The sequence below is a fragment of the Gobio gobio genome (assembly GCF_949357685.1).
Source record: "Gobio gobio genome assembly, chromosome: 6".
Taxonomy (NCBI): domain Eukaryota; kingdom Metazoa; phylum Chordata; class Actinopteri; order Cypriniformes; family Gobionidae; genus Gobio; species Gobio gobio.
Window position 1 is genome coordinate 22,364,775 of NC_137102.1, and position 17,407 is coordinate 22,382,181.

A 17,407-nucleotide genomic window follows, 5' to 3' on the forward strand; every position below is an offset into this window, starting at 1 on the left:
AATTTTTCAATTTGAGTAATCAAATTTAATTGAGAAATCATGACAACCCTAGGGATATCAACTGATTCAATACTATTGAATTAGTTAAAAGATGAATCATTTGCTATTAACCAGACAAATCAATATTTGCTGAAAAAGTATCTAAATGTGCTTCTTCAAGAGTAAATTCCACTGAAATTACTAAATTAACTACTAAACTACTAACTTGACATGTAATCTCACAGCACTAGTTTGAACTACCCAAAAGAAAGTGAGTACCTGAAGGTGAAATGGTTTTGTAATTGTAAGTATACCTGTTTTACTTCTTAGTTTATAAGTCCGCAGTCCCTCGCTGGAGATACGAAGATCTACAATGATGGATTCGCCAAAAACCTCAGGTTTATACGCATCACGACCCCAGTTCCTCAGAGTGATGGACACGTCTGCAGAGCTGAACATTAAAGACACACAAACAGCGTGATAGACTATATACAGACTGTAGCTACGTTTCCATCCACCTATTTTTATGCACATTTTCATAATTCGCAGAAAAAAAAGAAATGCTGGATTTTTTGGAAACCCTTGTGAATGCATGCAGAAATAACACGATAGGTGTGCTGTACCTCTCTCCTTCCTTAACAAATCCTTTGAGTGAGGAGCCTCTGTTGGTGGTGAGAGCTTTACCACCCAGCGCCACAATCAGAGCCGTCAGCACTGCACTTTTCCCACCTAACACACAAATACACATGAAGCCATTAAAAGATTTCCAGCATTGACGATGCAAAACAAGGTTTCACAAAACTCATAATGGGTTGTTTTCCTATTATTGCCACTGATAGGTCTATTTAAAAATATATAAATATTTAATCTCTCTTCACATTTAGTGAAACTGTATTAAGCTATCTAAAGATTTGAAATTCCCCCTTACCAGTAACCAGACATAAAAAAATATGAATCTGTTTATTTAAAAAAGCTGCCAGTTGATTAAGGTTCAAACTTATAATTATTGCAAGAAACATTCCTGAGAGTCACATGCTGCAGTGTTCCTTAACCAGGGGTCTGTGGCCCCCTAGTGGTCTAGACTGTGTTGTCCCTATTTTACCCACAAATACAAATTCTGTCTTCATTTACTCACCCTCAAGTTGTTATGAAATTCTTTGTTCTGTGGAACTTAAAAGAAGATATTTTGAAGAATGTGGGTAACCAAACAGTTTCTGGCCCCCATTGACTTCCATAGTTTTTTTTTTTCAGACTATGGATGTCAATGGGAACCAGCAACTGTTTGCATACACACATTCTTCAAAATAATATTCTTTAGAAACTCATACAAGTTTAGAACAACTTGAGGGTGACTAAATAATGACAGCATTTTTATTTTTGGGTGAACTATCCTAACTACCTTTTAGAATTATTTTTAATAATGCTTTAAATCAATTTAGTTACACTGTGTTATTGCTTGAAGTGTTCACTAACTAAGAATGCTCACTAACTAGAGGCTACATTTCAGCTAAAGAAAAGAAAGTAAATAACATGTGACACCTCATTTTCAACATCGGATGGGTTCAGTGAGTTAATTCAGAGAAGAAGTCAGACTGATTCAAACCAGTTGTTTTTTTAGCAGTTCATAACAAGAACCGACTCAAAAGGTATGTATGTAGTATATATTTTGTCAGCAGCTGAGGTTATTTTCATGGCAAGAGCTGTGCTGTACACTTTCTACCAGCTAAATACGAGTTGTATAAATACAATGAAATAACCAAACAAAATCAAATATATTTATAATTATAATTAAAGCTGCAAGGAGCGATGAAAGGGCCCTCGCACCCGTGCCACCACCACCCGGTGGTTTTAGGAAAACAGAGCATGGTGGGCAATATGCATTTAACCCTCTGGTGCTCTTCGGTCATTTTTGACCGGAAAATTTTCTGTTTTGAAATGTTAAAAATCACAGCTTCATCGGAATGATATGAAACTTGGTGACTTTTCTAGCATTAGGTATGTAAACACACAAAAGAATTGGGGTCATGATTGGAGCATGCTAATTGGTCGTAAAAAAAAAAAAGTAACATTCATTGTCTTTGGTCATAAATGACCGACCATAGGAAATGAATGGGAAATCGGCAAAAACACAAAAATTCACAGAATATTTGCGTGTACAATCTACAAATCGGCCACAATGCTGAAAAAAAGTACACAGCACAGCAGTAAAAGGGTGACACCCTAAAACATCAAGAGTGTGATATTGACACACACACACACACACACACGAAAAACTAAGCCTATGAACCAATAAACCATCAATTTTTTTAAATCACAGCTTCATCGGAAAAATATGAAACTTGGTGACTTTTCTAGCATTAGGTATGTAAACAAAAATCAAAAATGACACCAGAGGAAATTAATGGGAAACCTGCAAAAACACAAATTCACAGAAAAAAAATCTATATTTCTAACAAACCCCCCCCCCAAAAATCTAAAACTTTATAATAAATAGTCTTTGAGATTTTTTAAATATATATTCAAATTCATCAAAAAAAATAATTAAATTTGTTCAAAACAGAACTAGGGAATTCTCAAGCCTCTCCATAGAGACCTCTAGTGATTACACCCATGGTTGCATGACTTCTTAAATAATTCCAAAAGAGGGCGCTAATCTGCCTTTCAAAAAAAATATTTTGAAGGCCTAGGCTGTTTCCGAAATCGCCCCCTATACCCTCATTCACTATTCCCTACATTAGTCCACTGATATAGTCCACTTCGAAAACGAGTGAGTGATTTCGGACACTAAGTGCGCCGGAAAGGCTGCCGATTTTGCAGTTTGTGCTTGCTGTTTGGCAGCTCCAGTAATAATGAAAAGATTTATCCTGAACTATGCTACGGAAACTAGCATGTAACCTTAATCAAACAATATAATAATCATCTTAAAAAGGATCATTTATACCTGTATGCATGATATTGCGCTGGACCAGTGCGGTTCGGAAGATGGATGGATGATTGATTCAGCTGTGGGCACTATTTGAGGGAACAGCCATTTAGTGGTGTCCGAAACCATAGTGGACGTTATTAAGTGCACTCATACAATCCCACAATAACGAGTTTGCAACCGATGTATGCTCGACGGCTAGAGAATACCCATAATGCACGTGAGAGTCGCGCCGTGCATTGAATGAATTTCCGCGTTTCGCCAGGAGATGGCATCGACTCACACACTTTTTAAGACCAATGATATTGGGCCCACTCACTTGTATCATCTCTAATTGAGCACGTCTGTTTACATACCCTGATAAACACTGATTAAATCGGTTAGTAGCTTTATTTTCACTTCTCTAATATTTTCTTCATATTCATAGAAAATAAATTCCTTTCCGATCTGATATATGATGGAAAAAAGGATCAGTGCGAGTTTGGTAAAAGGCGGATTCGAACCTCTGATCAATTTGCGTCAAATCTTAATGCTAAGCGTCTTACCCCTACACTATTGCTACTAATGAAGATTGTGTATTCCGTAGGTGTGTCTTCCTCAACCAGACGTTTAAACAAGCCGATATATTAAATATATTTTTTGTACATTGCATCTACTCCAGTAAAATGTTCCTGTTAAAGGACCCACCAACATTTTTTTTTGCTTCTGACGCCCATAATATAAATAGTAGCCTACTATAAAGTATGAAATATATCCTACTACGGTATATACAAATATTATTGTTATTTTTTTAATTAAATGCTTATTAGTTACTTTATTATTCCCCTTTCCAAGTAAGTTCAGTGCCACACAAGTAAAGCGTTATAGGGTTAACTTTAAGCTTGTTGGCTCGTTTTTGGAGTAGTGGAGTAATGGAGAATGAGGGTACATAGGGCGAATCGGACAGCGGTAAGTTCATTCATTCAGGGCGCGACTCTCAGTGCGTTGAGAGTACACCGTCTGGTTGAGTGAGAGAACAGGTTTGTTTGAGATGAGCAAAATCTGCGCAGAACCGATCACCGGTGATCAGCGCGAGATGCATGCCGGTTAGAAATGTGTCCGAGGGAGGTCCGCCTTTGTGGGTTATGTGATTGTTGTCATATTTATAAAAAAAAATATATATACAAACATGTATGTAGGCCTAATTAAAGTAAAAATGATTGATAAACACGTCTTTCGAATGGAAATAAATAACAAAAACTTTGGGTGTCTTGTTCATAATGTTTATTTTCATATAAAGGTAACAGAACTTAAATTACATCCAGTTTATCAGCAACAAAGCGCACGAGTGTGAATCCCGCGATATCCGCCTTTGATCTCGCAGGTGTCTGATCCACTACGAGAAGATAGAACTGTCCGGCTTGCCTGCACTTTTTTCACTCCTCCCCTCACTGCAGCCGCCTAGTCTCGGCTGAATAATATCAGGCGAGGCGAGGCGCATCTCAAACAAGCCTAACGTTTCAAAAGCATAAGGAGTTGTTTCTCGTTTGCTCTCGAAATGCTCTCGCGGGACTTTGCTGTCATACGCCGATCGGGCATCGAACAAGCATATTCTCCAGCGCGTACATCTAATGTACACTCGTTATTGCGGTGCATGGTGGGATTGAATGAGTGCACTCAAAAACGTCCACTATTGTTTCGGACACCACTAAAAATGAATGTTCACTCAAATAGTGCCCTATTTAAGGGTATAGGGGGCGATTTCGAACACAGCCCTAGTCTTTATTTTAACCTGAAATACTGCAATAATTATTTTTATTTTAATTACAATTTTTTTTTTTCAATGGCAAAAATAGACCATAAATATTGCATAAATATTAAAAAATACCATCAAAGCATCTCAAAATACAAAATTAAAAAGAAAACAATATTATTGAAGAAAAATAAATTGCATTGGTTTTACTGGGGTGGAGGACGTTTAATTTTTAGGTGTCCGTCACTTATGAGCGGGAAGACAACCAATGCAACCCCTAAACGAAGAGCACCAGAGGGTTAAGTATATAAAAATAGGAAGACTAGGTCAGTCATTTGTATTTACCACACTTCCTGCTACCAGATGGTGGCGCTATGACTATTGCTAAATTTTGGTGTGTTGATGTCTTCAGGCCAGGGCACTTGTCAAACGTTTGGGGCAGATCGGACAGTTTCATGACGACAATAGCATGCTTTAGCACTCAGCTAAGTGTTGCTAGCATGTTTTAGAATGTTTCTAGCCATTTTAGTACTCAATTGCATGTGTTGCTAGCAGTGCATCACAGTGTTAAATACGTCACTTGCTGTTGCTAGTGGGTGATGCTATTACTATAACTGAATATTATCATGTAGATGTGTTCAGGGCAGGACTCTAATATAACATATAAAGTTTGGGGCAGATCGGACTTTGTATGCCTGACTTACAACAACTTTCTGTTTTGTGGTGAAACATCGAACTTTGTGAGGCCGCCACGGACACGCCCTCCAGAGAAAAACTCAAGATCTTTGCGATTTAACTTTTAGATTAGACTGACCAAATATTATTTTTATCTGATAAAATCTCTAGAATGAGTTTGTTAAAGTACAACGTCTGGAAATGGCAAAATTCGCAAAGAAAATTCTAAATATCTCACTTCCTGTTGATTTTCAGATTTTGCACCAGGAGACTTTTTTTGTAGGCATTGGGCTGTTACATGTGTCTACCGAATTTCAGCAGTACGTGAAATGAAGTGCGAGAGGCACTTAATTGTAAATTTGTAGGTGACGCTATCAAGCAATTTTCCCACGGCTAATTCTGAAACCCATATCAGACGTAAATTTTCGCCACTTCAGACGTGTGAGCAAATTTTAATGAGTTTCGAGCATGTTTAGGCCATCAAAAATGCGATTAATTTTGGAGAAGAATAATAATAGACCCTAAAGGGTCCTAAATACAATAGAAATTTGAAAATGTTTTCTGTGAGCATCTTATTGATAAAGTCCATACAAGATCTTACTAATTAAAATAGTTGTCTACTTGTATTGAAAGCAGAGCAGTCCAATAAGATACATTTAACACAAGGAGGTTTGGATCTGCGCCTTTTAGCAAAAACACAAGTCACAAGTGTCAATCTAGAATGTACTAAAAGACACCTGAGGCCCGTTCTTCGTACCTCGCTAACTCAGTTAGCTGGATTTGATTGTTGACGATTTGGCAGGATCTTGGATTGTTTGGTTCTTCGAAGCTCATCCTGGACTTGCTGTCATAGTAACAGGTCCGTAAGCTTAAACCTGCTCGGGAGCAGGCTTATTTCATGTAAACAGGATTAGATTGCATCTTGAGGTGATACTTAAAATCTGTCCCAGCCACAGCTACTTTATTACAAGAGTGCATTACTGAACCAGGGGCAATAATAATAATTTTAAATAATAATATAAAAATTTTATATTGTATATGTATATGAGAATGTATAATGTTGTGTATAATACTATAGACACAGCCACTTGATTGATTTATTTGTGATGGAATAATTACTATATATAATTTTGTTTTTATTGGTTTACACACATGTTGTACAGTTACTCTGAGCCGTGCATTAAGTGATCACGGATATTATGGGAGTGGCTTGATGCAGCGCAAGAGAGGATAATTTTATCTTGACCCATAAGAAACGGTCACGTTACAAATCTGCTTCAAATTAACTTAAAAATTAAATTACAACATTGAAATAAAAATTTAAAGGGTGTACAAATACTGTATAAAATCGTGAATATAAATAATTGGTAATCATGTTTAAAAAAAAAAAAAACATTTATCATTTATCTATTATAACTTTTATGTTGGTTTGGTCGTTTGGCTGTTTCCTTATAAAGGTTCAGAAATTCGTGGGGTTTTTTTTGTGTAATTTGTCAAGTTTTTTGCCAGGTGGCTTTTTAATTATATGATGTCATTACCAATCATATACCATAGCCAATCGCTGCATTGCTGATCGTGGTTTCGAGTATCGATGCATCTGCCCTCTTCAGGGAAAAAAAGAACGCTCAGTAATCTTAGATCATTTAATCCAGATATTTTAATCCAATCCGCAAATTCGTTTGAAGAACCAAATTAGCCAGAGATCAGTTATCACGATTAAAAGATCTGGGATCTGTCAAATCATCTTAGATGTATTAAGCGAGGTACGAAGAACGGGCCCCTGATGTACACAAATCTGGTTTTGAAAGGGAATATAAAGTAGATTTTCATAGATTTTAATTTGTTAGCTGAATCATAAGAGTCATTTGCTTGTAAATCTGTTTACACAACAGAAAGACATGTCCATTTTTCATTTCACAATCAGTTACTAAGGGTGCTTTCACACTTGGTCTGAACCAGAGTTAGATTGCTCCCAACTCCCCCTGCCGGACTGTGTTCAGATTATATCATTTGGGTCAGAACCGCAGTGCGTTTGCGTCAATGCAAGCAGAAATGAGATAGACATTCTCTCTACTTGCAGTGTGTCAGTCATGTTTGTCAGGAAAGTGAGTGAACCACACACATACACACATAACAGTTCACTTCCATAATTTAGTAGGGCTGTGCAATTAATTGAATTTCGATTTTGGCTCCCAACGATCACCAAAATAGTACAATCGAGAAAAAACGATTATTTTGCCATGTTCAGTTTTGCAAGAACACTCTTATTTTGTCTTGCGTTCTGAATGAAACGCGCACGCGCACATCCGCCCCTCCCGAAGCCACAAACTCTCTCTCAGGTCGTGAGTCTCGTGACTCGTGTGCTGTGCATATCATCCGCTGGAATTTAAAAACTCAGCGCGAGTAAAGATGGCAGAAGGAGGGCAGTTACAGCAGCGTTTGGTGAGCAAAAAAGGCAAAACCAACTCCGTTGTCTGGGAACAGTTTGGCTTCGAGGAATCAGACGACGAGCAGAAACATGTATACGTGCAAGATTTGCTACATGGTAGTGGCTGCAACGCAAGGGAACACCACGAATTTGTTTAACCACTTGAAAATTAAACACAGAGTGACCTATGACAATCTAATAAAGAAACAAAAACTGACTAGAGCAGGGGTGCCGTGTAAACGTCCTTTTTTTCCTTCATATTTTTCAAATAATTCTCTCTTTGTAAACTTTGTTCAATGCATGCGAGTGCTGCCATATTTTCGAATATGACCAGTCATTTTCGCCGTCATCACCCGGGATTAGTGCCAGAAGATGCGAATGTGAAGTAGCGCGCGCTGTGAGAAAATTAGTCTCTGTGCACTCATCCGAGAGCGCGCACACGTCTCTCAGCGCGCAAATATTGAGTTCTCTTTCAAGTCTTGCTCTTGAACGGACAAACTCACACAAAACATATGTCAACGTCCATCTTGATGAGTACCCTAGCAGACATAGTCTGTATATGCCTTAAGTAAACTTTATACAGTCGATAAAGACGACGCATATCTGAGCATTAGGTCTTAAAGGGGCAGTAGCCTTTACTGCTGTCTGTTTACTGTCAAACAACAAAAGACAAGGACATCATTCACTGCTTTTGATTGAATAGCTTTTGTAAGTTTAATAGGATTAATCTTTAATTTATGCACTCAAATATGCTGTTATTTTACATTTGATACATTTCTGTACCTGAAAACTAATGTTAGACGTACCTGAAAAGCATATCTAGCCGAACCATATTGTTGATCTTATTTATTTGTGGTTATCATTTTTACTTGAATACTTTGATTTGAATATATGTTATATTATTTATTTTAATAGTTCAAAAAGTACAACAAATGTTACAATTTCAATTGAATTGTTAAAAGGTGTAATTTTAATAAATGCAACACATTCCCAAAGTCATGTGAAATAATCGTGTTACATAATCGTGATTTCAATATTGACCAAAATAATCGTGATTATGATTTTTTCCATAATCGAGCAGCCCTATAATTTAGTACGATTAAGTTCATATCAGCAGCAAATTGCAATAGAGTTCACGTAAACCGCACCCCAGACCTTTTTAAGTGGAAGACAGCGTTCACATCATCTAAACGAACCGAACTTTGAAGTCAATCGAACCAGTGTGCACACCAAAAGTGCTAGTGTGAAAGCACCCTAAAACTTCACAAATTGGGCAAATTGCCATGGCTTGGTTTTTTTTTTTCAGTTATTGTTACAACCAACAGAATAAATGTATCTATTATCATGTCAAATTACATAATGTTTTAAAGGGATAGTTCACCCAAAAATGTAAATTCATGTTGTTCCAAACCCGTAAGACTTTCATTCATCTTCGAAACACAAATGTCGATTTAATGAAAACTGAGATATTTCTGTCCCTCCATCACCCAAAACTCTGATTCTTTAAAACGTTATTTCTCGCCTGTCACTCCAGCACGTTTGAGCTTCAGTAAGAACCAGTGAGGTTTGTTCTCACACGTCATGCAAGCACAGTTGAGCTTCTGTCTACTAGGGATGCACGATATTATCAGCACGACATTGGAATCGGCCGATAAACGCTTAAAATGTAAAAATTTACATCGGCATCGACCGATATGAAAAATTATGCCGATATGCCTTGCCGATATGATAATGTGTTGATATGAGCCTGCAATAACTCACATGTGCAAGTAGTGTTGTTTTTGGCGGCCTGTTTTCATTTTAGTTTTAGTCTAGTCTTTGTGTCAAGCAGTCATTTTAGTTTTTATTAGTTTTAGTCATAGTCATACTCTTTTTAGTCTAGTCAAGTTTTAGTCGACTAAAAGTCTGAGCATTTTAGTCTTATTTTAGTCAGAATTATCTATGACTATTTTCGTCTAGTTTTAGTCGACGAAAACTAATGACATTTTAGTCAAGTTTTAGTCAATGAAAATTGTATTTTAGTCTCTTTTTAGTAATGCAATTCTATTTAACCCAGTCAATATAGTATAAGTACGTATTATAGACAAAACCAAAATCTTCTTTTAGCCAAACCCATTTCAAACAATGTTATCTTATTATATTATTGTTACCTTATAGACTCAAGAATACATCCATTCCAGACACGGAAGACGCTCTGATTTGAAGTTACAACATATTTATTTTACCAACTAAACAAGCACACACACATACATTTAAATAAAATAAATAAAAACATTGAGATGTCTCTTAAGGTTTGTGGTGTTTTTTCCTGTGATTTTTGTGGCCACATTTCTCCCCATCTATTTCCACAACACCCGTTTTATTTTCCACTTCAATGTAATAAAAGTTTTTCCAAATGTCTTAATAAGAATAAATGCATATTTAATTTAATAGGAAAATAATATCCAAATTATTATTTAATTATTTAGGGCCTATGTTTAAAATTAGACCCACATTATAGTTAAAATGTTTTTCTGTCTTGTATTTTATCTCAAAATAAAGGATGTAATTTTATTCCACATGGAAATTAGTGGAAATAAGTGAATATAGCCTCTTATTCGCTTAAGAGGTATTCATAATGCTGCGGTTATTTTAACATATATAATTGCTGCCGTTATAACGGCACATTTAAAATGTTTACGTGCTTTTCTTTCTTTCTTTGTTTGAGCGGTGATGAAATATCTTGCTCTTGTAAATACTTGCCAATATTTCAGTAATACAAGTCTAGATCTTTAAAATGCATCAAAATAACAGCGAAGCACAACCGCACGGTGCTCTGCAGTGGCCAAAAAGGATATAAACCGTGAATTCTGAAGTGATTGAAAACTCAGAGATGTGGATTCAGACGGCACCACACGACCTTGGTGTTTGTCAAACAGTAATTCAGTTAGGTAATTCGGCCGGAGATTTTTACACGGGTGGTGGGAGAAAAACACTGATATTCTGCATTAAGACGACAATAAAATCACTGACTAGCTCCTGTAAATAATGAAGACACCTTACGACCGCAGGACAAACAATTACCGTCCGAATAGGGCTTACGAACCCCAACTGGCCGGCCATCGGACCCGTTCACTCACCGGAGACGCCGCGCGAGTGGGGTTTGAAGAGAGTGATGTGGCCTGCGTCTGCGCAGTGAGACCTGATGCAGCCCCTGATTGAGACGCACAGAAATACTGCAGAATAAAAACACGACTTTTCGTCTCGTCTCATTTTCGTCAACGAAAATGAAGAGACATTTTAGCATAGTTTTTATTTTGTGAACCACATTTAGTCTCGTTTTTATTCGTCATCGTCACATGACCAGCATTTACGTTGCGTCTCGTCTCGTTTTCGTCACGTTATAAAGGTTCGTTGACGAAGATATTTAGTCATACTTTTCGTTGACGAAAACAACACTATGTGCAAGGAGTGCTAATCGGTATCGATATCGGCCAAAATGAGTTGAAAAATATCGGCATATCGGATATCGGCAAAAATCCAATATCGTGCATTCCTACTGTTTACCATATTTGATGTGCTCTATGTATGCTCGCTGATCAATGTTTATGTGTGTATAAAAGCCTACATTTAAACCGGTACTTCATATAAAGCCATTGTGTCTCTTCAGAACACCCGGATTAAACTGCATCATAAGGATTTATTTTAATCTTTTTATGAACGTTTTGAAGCATCTGAGTTTTGAGTGAATAGACTTTCAAGGGACAGAAATTTCTAAGATTTCGTTAAAAAGATCTTCATTTGTGTTTCGAAGATGAACGGAAGTCTTATGGGTTTGGAACGGCATGAGGGTGAATAATTAATGACAGAATTTTCATTTTTGGGTGAACTATCCCTTTAATTCCATAAAAAAAAAGAAAAAAAAAAAGAACTTACTTCCATTGTTCCCTACGACAAAGTTGACGTTTGGACCAAATGCAAAGGGACCAAGCAACGAATGACACATGAAGTTCTTTAGAGAAATACTCTCTATGATGCCCACTTCACCTGTGACCTGAAAACATACATACATACATGTGTAAGCAACATCTATGCACAATGTGCATACTTGTGATCAGAGTGCAGCCACTAGCACACATTCACTACAATAAAGTGCACATAGGGTATTTTACAGGTCAAAAAACTTGTACTCTGCTGCGAATGTCTTACACTCTGTGATGAGTTTGTGCCATTTCCTGAACTGAAGTAGCCCGTTTCCTCATCCTCCTCCTCTTCCTCATGTTCGTGTTGAGATAACCGGCTTCTCTTATCAGGCGTGAACCTTGAATTACTGCTCTTCCTCTTCGACATGCTCTTCCTCTACACACATCAAGCATACATCATTCAGAAACACAGTCACACACTAACTTTATTGTCATTACACTCCCAAATCATGCATCAGAGTTTTGCGCAAATACTTTCAGTAGCTATGTTTCCACCCAAAGTTGCAAATTTATTTAAATGTGCAAAAATAGGAATATTGCTTCCCATTTCCTAACTTTGCAATTAAAGCACAGATTCAATCCCATGTGTTCAGGAAAATAACAAAATCGTTTTTTGCTCCATCATAAATGACTGAGCGTGCTGACGAAACGCAATAAATGCTGTCATGTTGTCTTACATTCGGATGCCTGATGTTTGGGAACGCCATCATGCGAGACATTTCTGGAAGGTCATTATACCAAATCATTCAGATGACATGCATTTCAGAAAGATCAAACAACATTTGAGATGCTGTGCAATGAAACTGATCCACTGCTTAGTCCAGTAATCCAATCACATCCTATGTTGAGTTTTCTTGTACACATCGAGGGATTTATTTGGTAAATATTTCCATCGTAGTTGAGTCTTATTGAATAAAAACAAATTACCTGCCTGTATTGAGTGTATACGTTTTAGGTGCGTTTTTAGAATTTTGATGCGCATCTTGTCATTTTCTTTCTGCATTTTTTTATGCGATATCCCAAAATTCACAAAAAATTGGTGGATGGAATCATGGCTGATGGAGGGAAAGAAATCTTCATTTAGGTTCAAAGATGAACAAAAGTTTTATAGGACTGGAATAGAGCCCGACCAATATATCAGCATTGGCATTTAAAATGGCCGATAAATTAATATTTAAAATAATAATAAAAACACAGCTCAACCACATTGTGAGTGTTGGCGTTTCATAGTTTGTCCACCAGAGGGCACTCTACAACATGCTGGTTGGCAACACAGTTTGCATTTATGAAGCTTACCACGTTTATTAAAGAGCACCTATTATGGCATTTAAAATGTTCCAAATATTGTTTTAGAAGTCCCCAACAACAGTTTTGCATGCATGCAATGACAAAAAAGACTTTAGATTTCTTATAATATGCATTTATTTTGACCTGTTTTGACAGCGATTCTCAAATGATTCCTTTAGTGATTCACTTTTCAAAACCCCGCATTTACGTGACGCTAATCTGCGGTGATTGGTCCTATGACCCAGTCAGTTGTGATTGGTATAGTCTGTGCAGATATTTTCGGAAATGGAACGCCCATCAAAGTCTTATAGTGACAGTAATTTGTTAAGATGTGTCAGGAGTTATGAATATGAAAACCGCGTCGGTACCGTTTGATTGTAATATGAGCCTCAGCTGATCTCATTCATAAAAAAACTCCTCTATTCTCGTCACGAAGACTCGCGACAAATCAACATCCCTCAGGGCTTTTAGTTCAAAAGTGTGCAGATGAGGAGACATATTGATAGATTCTCATATGTCTGTGTCAAATTTCTAAACAGAGGAGTATTTTTTATTCAATACTTCCTCAAAATGCGCAGATATAGCCTAATCATGAGCGATTGAGTCTCTTATGTGTTGTTTTCAATTCATACTGGCAGCCGGATGGCGCTCTATGCACATGTAGTCCATATATGGTACAGACAGACGAAGAAGAACCATGTGCCATAATAGAAGTCCATAATAAAAGCTTCCTGAGATCGCGAAACATGCAAATAGAGACATATATTGAAGACTAATAAACACACAATCGCGACGATGTATGGTTTGTCTTCAAGCCACTTAGTCTTCAAATGCTCATCCTTGGGCAGATGAAAAAATTTAGCTTTTGAGTCGCACTTCAGAACACAGCGTCTCGTCGCCAGGATGTTTTCTAGTTTTCACTGGCGTCTTGGAGCGCAATAAGTGGGCGTATCGTATTCAAATAAATTGACAAGTTGACGTCATCTAGTCAGAGAAAAAGCTTCGGTCTTCTAACGATTCTTAAAAATGACTCAGAGTCGACTCTTACTTTTGAAAGAAAATAACTATAGATACGGTGTACTGTCATATTTCAAACTTTGCAGGATGTTTTTGTTCACTTAGATCCATGTTACACACTACATGAAAGGTAAATTTCTAAATTCCATGATAGGTGCTCTTTAATACTGGTAACTTTTTTAATTTTTTTGTATTGTTTTTGTTATTGTGTTTTTGACTTTAAGTTTCATATCTTAAAGTTCTGATAAATAAAATGTATAAAAATACAAACTTAATATATTTTATGTTCCTCTGTTCTGTTACAATAAAACAAACAAGTTTATTTTTAAACTGCATTATCATATTATTTTAGAGAGGCTGAGATCATAAATAACTACAAATAACTAATGTAAGGGAAATCTGTTTAAGTTTTTTTCTACAAGTTTCTGGTTTTTAAAAATATATATAAATATCGGCCGATATATCATATTTTTAAATCACCAAATATTTGTATCGGTATCGGCCTTAAAAATCCTTTATCGGTTGGGCTCTAGTTTCAAAACGGCATGAGGTTAAATAAACTGATGACATAATTTTCATTTTTGGGTGAACTAACCCTCATTTTTGCTTTAATTTTAATAAAAATTAGTAAACTTTTGGGTGAACCTTTAAGAATTTTTGACCAACAGCCAAGTCAGAACAGGCTAGATATCATTTTATGGGAACAGAGACAGACAGCTCAACTGTAGGTCTGATTACAACATGGCACATTTACAGGTAAAATAGTGTAGATTAATGTATCTAGATTCAAGTATGGTGCAAGTTAACCGAGGTTCAGCTTTAGAATTCTGCTGTTATACAGTAAGGCTACAGATGACAGCTGCAAATGCATATCACGGGCTGTGGCATGTTGTGGTATTGGTCTAGTTTTGACTGGACATGAGCTGGTTTTGGGCTAATTTTGATTTGTCATCGTCTCAGGCATTTCAGAAAGATCAAACCAACAGTTGAGATGCTGTGCATTTACATTTGCTGTGCATAATAAATTTTTTTTGTTACACAATCAAGGGATTTATTTGGTAATTGTTTCCATTGTAGATATAAAACAATTTGCTTACCCTTATTGAGCGCATACATTTTTTAGGCAAATTTTTAGAATTGATGCGCGTTTAACATGGCTAATGGAAGGACAGAAATATCTGAGATTTCATTTGAAAAATCTCTTCACTTGGGTTCTGAAGAACAACAATGTCTTATAGGTTTGGAACGACATGAGGTTAAATAAACTGATGAAACAATTTTTCATGTTTGGGTGAACTATCCCTTAAGAATCTCAGACAAAACAGCCAAGTCAGAACATGTAGGCGGGACATAATTTTTCAACTGTAGTTCTAAATTACAACATGGAAAATGTATAGGTAAAATAGTGCATGTGAACTGTGTTTAATGCAGTTATAAGCATTAGAAAGTAAGGCTACAAATAAGGAAAGCTGCAAATGCCTATCACGGACTGTGGCATGTTTTGGTATTGGTCTAGTTTTGATTGGACATTGAACTGGTTTTGGCGGTCCTTGCTTGTCTGGCTATGACCAGACCAAGCTCAGTCTTTTAAGAAATCAAATCGCCGGCAGATCGGGCTGGGTTTACCAAGTCTAGGTCCTTGCCATACAGACCTGACATCCAAAATCACGAGCACAGAAACCAAGACAGCAAAACCACTAAAGGAAATGTGACATAACTGATGCCATCACGGCGTGGACCACAGAAAATCATTCTCCTCTTCGGCACATCGCGCCATGTGTAAAAAAAAAAGTTGATCAGATATGATCACGAATGATCAGATAAAGAGCACAACAAATAATATTTTTATTATAACTTACTATGAAACACTTTGAACTCATAATGAACATTAACGTGAATTCAAATGTAATCAAAACATGGAAACGAAACTACTTGTGACATTGTTAGAGGCAAGTTCAGAAAATGTAATTTATCAAAATTACTTTGTGAGACTGGCTTTGCTAACATTTGATAAAAACTAACGTTATATCACGTTGAAATTCGCTTTCTGCTAAAATGTTAGCAGACGAGCAAAATGCCGTGTTGAAAAAGTTGAAACCATTCCTCAAAACCACCACAGACATGATAACCAGATAAAAGGGAGCTATACGTGTGTAATTAAGGTGTTTGTAAATAAATGTAAGGAAATGTCAAGTGTGTGAAAAAAGATGCAACATACCAGTCAAGCCTCCTGCTTCTCCTCGCGCGCTTTGACGGCTCAGAGAAAGCGATGGCGTTACAGCACTTCCGCCTTGTGTCCACCAATCAGATAACAGCCAAGCGATTGTTGGCGTGTGTGTGTGGGCTTGTGTCCACCAATCAGATAACAGCCAAGCGATTGTTGGTGTGTGCGACACACACACACACACACACACACGCACGCACGCACGCACACACACACACACACACACACAGGGTTTTTTTTTTGAAATTTGGGGACATTCCATAAGCGTAATGGTTTTCATACCGTACAAACCGTATTTTCTATCCCCTTACACTGCCCCTACCCCTAAACCTACCCATCACAGGAGACTGCACAGTTTACTTTCTGTGAAAAAAACTCATTCTGTATGATTTATAAGCATTTTGAAACGCGAGGACATGGGGAACGACCTCATATTTCACCCTCTTTTTGTAATATCTATGTCATACGCATGTCATTATACACATTTGTGTCCTGATATTTCACAAAAACATGCACACACACACACACACACACACACACACACACACACACACACACACACACACACACACACACACACACACACACACACACACACACACACACACACACACACACACACACACACACACACACACACACACACACACACACACACACACACACACACACACACACAGACAGACAGACAGACAGACAGACACACACACACACACACACACACACACACACACACACACACACACACACACACACACACACACACACACACACACACACACACACACACACACACACACACACACACACACACACACACACACACACACACACACACACACACACACACACACACACACACACACACACATATATATATATATATATATATATATATATATATATATATATATATATATATATATATATATATACAGTAGAAGTGCCATGGAATTTCATGAAAAGGCATGGAAATTCAACCCTGCATGTTTTTTATTGCATTTAGAAATCTTGTACGGTATATTCATAGAGTTTGTTTACACTGAAACTGGAGCTGAAGCATCAACCTCTTTATCAAAAATTAAAAAGATTTTTGCTTCTTTCAACGAAAGGTAGCATTAAAATGTATCATTTGATGATTCAATAACACAACACATAAAACAATGAGTATGCAAGACGT

General features: G+C 37.0%; 1 protein-coding gene across 1 annotated transcript in view; it reads right to left on the minus strand.

The window, feature by feature from the left end:
* Positions 1-16,302, minus strand: part of LOC307127259 (structural maintenance of chromosomes protein 6) — a 49,002-nt gene extending 32,700 nt beyond the window's left edge. Inside the window, exons 1-5 of the mRNA XM_079818386.1 lie at positions 16,222-16,302; positions 11,926-12,075; positions 11,653-11,770; positions 603-708; positions 294-430 (exon numbers count right to left, since the gene is read on the minus strand). Of these exons, the coding sequence (XP_079674512.1) occupies positions 294-430; positions 603-708; positions 11,653-11,770; positions 11,926-12,066 (502 nt within the window). The 5' untranslated portion in view covers positions 12,067-12,075; positions 16,222-16,302. The remainder of the gene's footprint in view (positions 1-293; positions 431-602; positions 709-11,652; positions 11,771-11,925; positions 12,076-16,221) is intronic.
* Between the last annotated feature and the right edge of the window lie 1,105 nt (positions 16,303-17,407).